Here is a 10,000-nt window from a genome sequence, read left to right as displayed (position 1 = left end):
AGGAAGAGGAAGAGGAAGACATGAGAGAGTAAACACAAGAGAGGAAGACCAATGAGAGAAAAAGATAATACACACTGGTTATAGAGTGGACGGTTCACACAAGGCAACAACAACAACAAGTTTCTCAAAGACAAGAAGGCTGCATAGTCCGAGTGTATCCTCAGCTCGGCGCTCCGCGAGCACGCCTGGGCGTCTGCTCCGCTTGTCTGCGGCCGCATCGAGGGTGTTTCGACGCTCAAGTTCACTTACTTGGCGTGGACGCCCCTCATTCCCATCACGGCGTCGGTCATGGCGGCGGCTGTTCCGTTCCTCTGTGGACACCACAAAAAAGCACGCCTCATCATCAGGTCCCCAAAGCATCTCGCTCACAAACGCTCACTTCAGCAAACCCACCGTAATGATTACGTGTAACTCTGATTGATGGCGGCGGCGCCTCTCTCCCTGGTCTCTGGCTCACAAAAGAGACCAGGGCGGGCCTTGCTTTGCTTTGCTCTGTGTGCGAGACGGAAACATAGAAGGACAGAGCGAACTAACCAGATGTCATGCTGCAGGGAATAGTGATGGATGGTGGTAGGACTCTAAAACACATGGGGGGGGGGGGGGGGGGGGAGAGAAAGAGAGTGGCTCCGCTGACCTGCTGTCTACTGCCGCGACTTAAAGGCACAGTCCGTGATTCTAATCCTGTATGCGTTTCGCCAGATTCAGTGAGGTGCTCCTTATGGTCCTCTAAATGTCTGTTCTGTCTGTTCTGTGTGTGTGTGTGTGTGTGTGTGTGCACTCTCTGGTGTTTGCGTACAGTTCCGACTCTGTAAATTTGAGACAAATAAATTGGCTTGGACCTGAGCCATACACTATTCTAGCCAATCAATACATCGCTTCAGGAGCACAGGAGGGGCGGGGTGTCATTTGATTGGCTGTCGAGCTCAAATATCAACAACCCCCTCGCCAGAATCACAAACTGGACCTTTAACCCTGAGCTGTGCTGACCCCCCCCCCTTATGCGTATGCAGCGTTTCTTTGAGCGCTTCCTCGAGATCAGAGAGGGACCCTGATCAAGAGAACTCGCCTGGCACCGAATGCGCTTGCTTGGCCTAAATGAATGCAATAGACTCCATGGCCCAACAGTCCAGCTCGTTAAATAATGAACTACTGCTAATGATGATGGTGATGATAATCCCTGCGATGCACTACTGGCTCTGCTCATGTATGGGGATCATTACATGGAGATTAGCTTTCAGCGCTAACTACACAGATTTGTGCACTAGCTCCACAGTCTTGGGGATGAAACTATCCAAGTGCTTTAACAAATGCAACTTCCCATGCCATTACTACTACCTTAAAACGTGGAAATGCCTGTACTTGTGGCGGTTGTGCGCATAACCAAATGTGAGCTCGTATGTGGAGCGTTGGTAGAGATTCCTCCTGCGTTATTCTCCTCCCTGTGCATGGCGAAAGCTACGTCGTGGCTGTCTCCGTGGATACGCCCCTGTAGGAGTTGCCCCAGGGAAAAGGGATGCAACAGACAACAACCTCACTGGTAGAGTGACAGTTTTCCCCCCATCACAAACGTGACACACAGAGCTACTCCAATCTCCTAAAAAAGCATTGAGAGAGGTGGGTGTGGGATTGACTTACCTGTTACTGGTGAGAGACAGAGAGGACGCAGGGCATCCAGGGAGGCAGACGGAGCCACAGGACTGGAAGAGGAGCAGCCTGGATGGACGAGGACGAAGAGGAGGTGGAGGAGGAGTCCAAGTAAGAAACAGCTTTTCCCCTTTTTTTCTCCCCAACTTGTTTCCGTCTCTCCGTCACGGCCCGACCCTACCCAGTCACGTCAAGTCCTTCCCTCAGCAGTCCTCCTCTCCTCTCAGGCATGCAGCAGAGCGAGAACTGAGACGTGTGGAGAGAGAGAGAGAGAGAGAGAGAGAGAGAGAGACATAAAAAGAAAGTGTAAGGAGGGGAAAAAAGGGAAATCAATATGCCTCATCTATCTATGTTTTCGCTGCAAGCAATGGCGTTCTCGGCAGCTCTGCGGAACACAGTTGAGAAGAGGCAGGGGGGGGGGGGATATGCAGCGAGAAGGAGAGAAAGAGAGAGAGAAACAGAGAAAGAGAGAAGGGAGGGGAGGGAGAATAGGATAGATGGGGCTGTGTGATAGTTGTGGAAACGTATACAGCAAACAGCACATGGGACAGATCCCCGTTGGCCATCTCTTTCCATCCCCACCTCTCCTCTCCTCTCCTCCTCCCTCATCAGTCCTCCTCTAAACCCTTGAGGGGGAGCCTTCCATGGGAGGCAGTGGAAAGTACGAGATATAGAGCGAGCGAGAGAGACAGAGAGTCCATACACAACAGCACGCGCTTCGCCGCACAAAACGAATCCCTCTCTGTCCAGGGAACTATCACTGCCACAAAGACTCCACAAAGCGGAGGACTCGTCCACCCCCCCACACAACCACACACCGCCATTTCACCCCATTCACCAAGCCAGGCCCTGAGGGAAGGACTCGAACAGCTCCAGCAAACCTCACAGAGTCTGCCCGAGAGGTTCGTTTCCAATATCGTTCAATCCGAGGAGACAACAGAGAGCGGCCTGTGCTGGATCAAGCACCTGTCTGCAGCTGGAAACTCTTAACTCATCGCTTAAGGAGTCCTCAGCCACTCTCAGACTACACTGTCTGGGAAGATTGTCGAGGCTGCTGAGGAGACAAAGGGCGGGTTGGAGTTTTTTTTGAGAGCTTTGTTTTTTTTTTTGCAGAATATCTCCTTTTTTGGGGGGCCTGGTGACTCCAGGGAAAACGCTTTGAAATGTCACAGATCCACGTAGAGTTTTAAAAGAGGTCCTGTCAAACGCCCCAAAACGACAGCAAGAGCTGAAGGAGGCAACTGCGACAAAGGAGATGGGCTGAGAGAAAGGGTGAGGGTTGGAAGGAAGGGAAAGAGGGAAAGAGGGAAGGGGGGGGGAGGAGGAGGAAATGAGAGTGGTGTGTTCGATGTCCGCTGTCATCGCTCCCGTACTTATCATCCTTCACCCGCTCAGCAAGAGAGGAAGCAGTATTGCTTTTTGTACGAGAGGACCAATTTAGAAACGACTGTCTTATTCACAGTATTATGGGATGGTCAATACGATATTGCAGCTCACCGGGCTGCAGCCCTGACTCTTCATTACAGCAGTCTCACCTGCTTTATGGCAGCATCACTCTCGTTATTTCGGTTTCAGTTAGATCTCACTTTTCTGGAATTTTAGAAATGAGCTGCACAGAGACATTATGGAGTCTCCAGTTTTAGTCTTTAAGACTTTAGTTAAAATAGTCTTGGCAGTCACAATGCACTGTGTGTATCCACCAAAAGGTCTGTAATAAACATATAGGAATTACACTTATCGTGTACAATACTTGCATCATAAATACTGTATGTGGTAAAGAGCTTGCACATACATGTCATACTAAAATGGCATAATGCCATTCAACGTGCAAGGTAGATCATACATAAAACATATATATTTTTGTATGTGACTGTGTAAGAAAGGGCCCATAATTATGTGTGTATGAAAAAATGAACATACAGGAATTTGACGAATTGTTTCCATATGGGTAGATGATGTTTCTATTGTGAGAAATAAACAGAGCTGGGAGGTGAAACAGACTACTCAGCTTGGGTCTGAGAACTGGGTTCAGGCATCCTTCACAGTGTTTGTTTCCCCTAAGAGGCTGCCTGAGGGTACACCATACAGGGTTTGAAGGTCAACAGTGTAATGTACTGCCAGTTGTTGTTGTTGTTGCTACTTGAGTATTGTTATGGCTGAGTTCACGAGAGTGATTTAGCCATAACACAAAGATGGATATACTTCAAACAATGAATTATGCAAAAATGCGCCCACCCATGTGTGATGCTGGGAAAGATTACCACAGTCAGCACACCATACCATATGTCAGCACACCCTAATACGCACTTCAATGGCTCCTTATGAGCTCAATGTCATTGAACTGCAAACAAAAAAGACACTTGGGAGCTCTTAAACAGTAAACAAACCATGGCACTAAATGTGGTAGTATGTGTTAAACAAACGGCAAGGCGAACCACCATCTAACTGTGCAAACGAAGGAACAAAACCCACCGGCAGGAACAAGCACTATTGACGCGACATTGATCACAGTCGATACAGGATCAGATTGTTTTACAGATGGTGAGAAGCACTTAGGTGAGATGGGAGTAACGCTTGTCATCACCTCCGGGTTAATCTGCACAGCATTTGCTTTGAGTGAGAACAGTGATATTGTGATTGGAGTATCACCCCGTGCCACGGGAACCATCAGCATTACACCACCAAACACACAGATGCCAGCTGTGACAGTGCTGGACAAGCAGCTATTGCCGTTGCTGACTCCAGTGATCTGATCCACTTTATTCAGCTGAGTTTTAATGGTCCGGTGAGTTAATTCACAAAGCCAAATGAGGAAAAAGGGTCACTGACCATTAACGTTTTGGCTGTGCACGTGCATTGATGATTTATCTGTGCGTTATCAGAGGCCAAAAGAAAGGGAAAAGTGTAAGGAATTTCGAAAGATAAACGAGAGTGGTGTATCAGTGGAAGTAAGGCTGTTAATAAAACGGCTACTCATCTCATGCACTGATATCTGCCAGCTCATAAGACCCATCCTGACTCATCGGAATCTTAAGTTTGAAACGCAAGCCCAGCAAAATACCCATCCAGACAACTTGGACACTTGTATGCACTAACAGTATTCACTTATACGATTGCTGTGCCTCTGCCCAACTCTGGGCTTGGCACACGCCTCGTTCTCTCTCTTTGGCTGTCTGTCTCTCCCTCTCTCTTGATCATCGTCACCAGAGACGACGAAGGCAGCGAGTGGCAGCTGCATTCTGACGCCCGACGGCTCCGGAGTCGAGCGCTCCGCCTTCAGACGTGGGAGGAAAGAAATTCCTCAAGTAGGTTAATGAGATGCTGAGATCAATGTGAACTCCCACCATTCGCTTCACCCTAATTAATGATTCATCAGCACTGCGTTTGTTCGGGGACTAGCACTGAAAACGCTTGTGGGGTCTCATTCCGCAGGACAAGCACATCTTTCATTGGGGCGCCCAGGCTCAGTCATGGTCTGTGTTGGTCGACAGAGGGAAACACCGATAACTGGTGTGATAAAAGTTACAAATGAGTTTTTGTGACATTGGACAGGAAACCTGGCCCGACTTCACATCACTACTAATGATACGGCTGGAAACAACAAAGTTGCTGCCGTTAAAGAGTCCCATGGGAGAGCACCAGTGAGTACACAGAAGGTCTTTAGGACAGCGATGCATTAGGCCCCGGCATGACTCGCACTTTCCAAACCAGGTTGGTTTATTGCAGTCTGCGCTGTGTGGCGAAAGACGACGAGTTACAACCCTGCTGCACCGCAATCATAAAACGTAAATGTTACAGCCTGTAATCAAAAACATCAGACGGAGGGTATTACAGGGGACAAACTATCAAGACAGAAAACAGCCTCATCTAGCGAGTTCCTTAAAGGTATAGAGAAATATTCTAAATATGCAATTCAAATATATAAACATGACTGTAACCTGCATTGTTTTTTTAAAGGCCATGTATAGTTAAAAGCGATTAGGCAGTTTCAGTCCTAAATAACAGTTGGTTATGCAATGTAAGTCTTAAATAACAGCTGAACTACAGAGCTGCTTTTTGTATCTATAACGGCCAGTCTAGTTCTGAATGAAGAGAAACTGTGTTGGTTGTTGTAGCACAGGCCTTCAGAGCTACTCAGAGGGGTGGTGCTGTTGAGCCAGCCAAACGATAACGATGATGGAGGAGCTCTGAGTGAAGACCTTAAGGAATGCCCTTAAATGTTCCCTGACCAGCGCTTTCTTTCACTCAGCTCTCCGCCTTCTCCATAGCCGTGAAACCAAAACACAAAAGTGTCTCAGCTGTATATCAAGGAAAATAGATTTGAAGTTTTAATTTCTATATATAATCATGGCAAGGAGTCAAGGCAAGGGTGTTTATTAAAATCTCTAAACAGATGCAGAGGTAGTATAAAGCCAAAGCTTATTGAAACTTTTGCAGTTATTTCCACCACCTCTGCTGTCAGTGACACACTGGTATGCCAGACAAATAGTAGGGGATGTTGTTTGACTGTAAATAAATTTGGTGAAAATCAGCATTTTGACTCCTCAGTTGATGCCCAGGGATGGAACAGACCTTATGAAAGCTAATGCCACTGGCTACATACCAACAAGAACTTGGCAGGCTGGCCTGATGGATTTTGTTAATCCATTCATGGTAGCTGAACCAGACTAATGTCTTGTCTAAAATACATATAATAAAAGGAGTACATATTTTGTTTTAGATTTACATTTAGATAGTTCTACAAAACAAAATGTCTTTTTTATGGAAAAACTGAAACCATGGTCCTCCGATAAATGTATGTCTAAGCGGCAACTGAGGGATAAGCTAGACAAAACACTCCTGCACGTGTTTATGGGAGAAGAATGCCCCTCCATTTCCCCTGCAGTAATATTAACAACAAGGGCGTGTATGCATTATTTTTATTTTACACATTTTCATGATTTATTAATTAATTTATATTCAAATGATCTCTTGACATTATGATCACAACAATGTTACACTAATATACCAATACCACAATAACCTGTACTCATGTTATAGCCTACTTGCCTGCACTCAGAGTCCAATACGAATTACATTTAATTAAAAAACATTCTTTTTCATGATTTGTCACTTGACTTGGATTTGTTCATCTAAGACATGAAACTGAAACTGTAACTGGCATTTGAACTGTGACTTGAAATTGAATTTTACATTATAATATATATTACTTTATTAAATCAGTGTTACTCAAGCAAGCCTAATGCAGTAGCACCACTGCCAGATCAAATCTGCACAGTGTAATTTGTAATTCACAATGCTATTAAGAAATCAGCCATATCTAACTCTAGCCTGAAAAAAGAACTGAGCACAAGTCTGGTACGACTCAAAGATTGTCTGGGACCTATCCTGTTTACATCATCTCAGAGCTAAGTCCATTTTATGGTTAGCTATGCTAGGATGTAGGTGTTGTTGGTGTTAAGCATGACTTTGTGTGTGAGATAAACACACACTGTGCTACAGAGTAACTAGCAAGTTAACAGTTGACTAAAGAACTATCTAGAACATGGCTAATCTATACACGCACTTATGACACTTATCGTGACAACTGAAAATAGGTAGGGTATTGAAGTGTATGATTACACTTGCCAACATGCTTGAAACTCGATAGCATCATGTTGATAGCATTATCTGTTATGTAAAGCTTGCTGATCTTTTGACTGACTAATCTGCATATGTTCGTCACCAGCCCACTCCTTCCAGGAGGACTTGGAACTATTTCATAGGGTCTCTGGATTTGACTCTGAATTAAGGGTAAGAAGACTTAGACGTTTGAAGTCCTGATTTGACACTCAACTTGCACACCTCAGGAGGTGACCTGATTATTTGTGTCTTTAAGTATCCATTCCATACCCAAACTAACGAACATCTGTTTGAGTCGTAATAAATGGGCCTGGATTGTACTACAGCACCAACGCGCCAGCATTTCCATGACAACTGTACAACTGTAAAAATGGATGAGACCCGATCCACTGGCTACTTTGCTATTCTCTGAAAACACACACAGACACATCTTCACTTCAGAGACATACTAAAAGGCATAAAACATGAAGTATAATAAAGACATTTAAAGTGGATCGGTGCGATTCAGGTTAGCCACAGCTGGGCTCTCCTGGAGCTCTTCCTGTGAGCAGATGTGAACACCACAGCAAAGGAACACTCCGACTGCCGCCGAGCCCCCGCGCGCGCGCAGCACAAGAACAGAAGAAGAAGAAGACTGCAGTTTGTCCCATTTTCAAGATCGCAGCTCCTCTGCGTACTGCGGCCTACTCTAAAATGCACAGGTATGATCCCATGACAAACTCCAGGCAGCCTAAGTGGAACAGAGCCATTCACATCTGAACATCTAGCCCCCCTCAGATGGGGGGATGGAAATGCACAAGGATGAGATGGAGAGAAAAAGCAGAGGCATTAGGGATCCAAGCATACGACTTTCCTAAAGACAGCACTTTTAGTCAGAGCAGGGACTTCACCACGGGAGGGAGGGAGGGAGAGAGAGAGAGGGAGGGAGGGAGAGAGAGAGAGGGAGGGAGAGAGAGAAATAGTGGGAGCTCTGTGACTGAGTTTGCTACAGGACAGGACTATAAAAAAGCTGTTCCCGCAGTAGTGCTCTATTCCCCCTTCCTGTGCCCCCCCCCGCCCCCCCTTCCCTACCTCCTCCATTGCAGAGGGAAGCCATTGCTCAGCATTTCTTAATTATTTACAATTCCTCCCCCACAATCTCTCCGACCTCTCCCCGTCAAGATGAAGGGCCCAGAGGGCCCAAGGCTTCTGGAGCACTATCTTGTCTTGTCATTTTTTTGTCAGAGCTTTAGCAAGCTGCTAACACTCAAACAATAGATCTAAGGAGCAAGGTAGACACCTTAGAGGATATAAAGAGGCAGAAAAGTGTGTATAGGTGTGTTTGTGTGTGTGTAGGTGTGTTTGCGTGTGTGTGTGTGTGTGTGTGTGTGTGTGTGTGCGCATGTGTGTGTGTGTGTGCGTGGGGTGGTGGTGCTGGTGAGACAGGAGAAGACTGGCAGGTTTGCAAATCAATTGTAATTACTCAAAAACACAGAGCAGTGCTCAATAGATGCAGATGAGGCTTCCACTTGTCTCCAGTGGTAAAGCATGGTATTACAGCTGACTTGTAAACCCTGTCTTGCCCTGATCACATTTTAGGCAGGGCTTTTGTGGCCCTGCTGTTGTGACCCATCAGAAAAACACCATGTGAGCATGTCTAATGACCCCCCTTCAATAATGTGCACGCAATTGTGTGATGATTACTGATGTTCTGATTCGTAATCAAATCTGTATTTTCCACATGATTATTCACAGTAAGAGTTCCGGGGGAAATGCTTTGGGGAGTATCCAAAAGCCTCCCTCAGCAGGCCTTCACCAGAGTAGCAGTAATGATTTACTGTAAACTCAGAATATGGGTGTTTCTTTTCGCTCTAATGCAGAGCTGTAAGGGAGGACAAATGGATGAGGCAGCGGAAGTAAACATTACCATTTCTGTATTGTGTGCTTTGGCTCACACCACTGCCAATGTTGCCAATATTTAACAGATTTGAACCGCCATTAAAAACAGACGTGTCATTTCTTTGTATTTATTTTCATTTCTGCTGTGCCACATCAACAACTGAACCTCAACCTATAAAGATACACTGCCTGTTTAGTGAAAAATCGAACCAATTTTGGGATTGGTGGAGACTGATCATTAATCACTATGATTACTATCCGGCCGGCATGTCTCTCTTGAGATTACTAAGCCCTAGCGATACCCAAAATGGCACGCTGGACACTGCGTCTCTGTCACCGCCACAGTCCCAGAGGGAAAGCCACAACAGGATTCCAGTGATTTGATTTTTGTATCGTCCGATCTCTGCATTGTCCATATTGATCCGTATTTGTTAGAGAGAGTTATATTTAACATCACCAGTGAGCGGTGACCCTAAATCTCTCTTCCTCTTTGAGTCTCAAGGAGTGCATCCGCACTGAAAGGTGCCCAAGGCTTTTTGGACACCTCTCTTGTTTACCTCCCACCGTTGCTGGATGTCTGACCCAAGCACTCTGTTGTGATGCCTTGTAATAGGGTATATTTATGAGGGAAGCAGGTGCAAAAACCTGAATGAATTGCATTGATTTTTTTTTTTTTTCAATGAAATTAGTTTCACAGATCACATACGCTTACTGGGAGAGGTCAGCCGGGAGACCTAAAGGGCGTAAAGACCCTTCTGTGTTCAGGTTTGTACATGCTTTAGCCCACTTCCCCTTCTTGGGGGAACCATCTGCTCGGCCATCTGCCTGGAGCCCTGTCTCCCAGCCCACCTCACAG

General features: G+C 46.0%; 1 protein-coding gene across 2 annotated transcripts in view; it reads right to left on the bottom strand.

Moving 5' to 3' along the window:
• Positions 1-10,000, bottom strand: part of rph3ab (rabphilin 3A homolog (mouse), b) — a 35,504-nt gene that overhangs the window by 18,751 nt on the left and 6,753 nt on the right. Inside the window, exons 2-3 of one of the 2 annotated variants that reach the window (XM_031585138.2) lie at positions 1,636-1,890; positions 250-311 (exon numbers count right to left, since the gene is read on the bottom strand). In XM_031585138.2, the coding sequence (XP_031440998.1) occupies positions 250-290 (41 nt within the window). In that variant the 5' untranslated portion in view covers positions 291-311; positions 1,636-1,890. Of the gene's footprint in view, positions 1-249; positions 312-1,335; positions 1,483-1,635; positions 1,891-10,000 lie in introns of those variants that run through there. The other variant, XM_031585140.2, reaches the window with a different exon arrangement.

Source organism: Clupea harengus, chromosome 18 (assembly GCF_900700415.2).
Source record: "Clupea harengus chromosome 18, Ch_v2.0.2, whole genome shotgun sequence".
Classification (NCBI taxonomy): domain Eukaryota; kingdom Metazoa; phylum Chordata; class Actinopteri; order Clupeiformes; family Clupeidae; genus Clupea; species Clupea harengus.
This window is presented reverse-complemented; position numbering and strand designations above follow the sequence as displayed.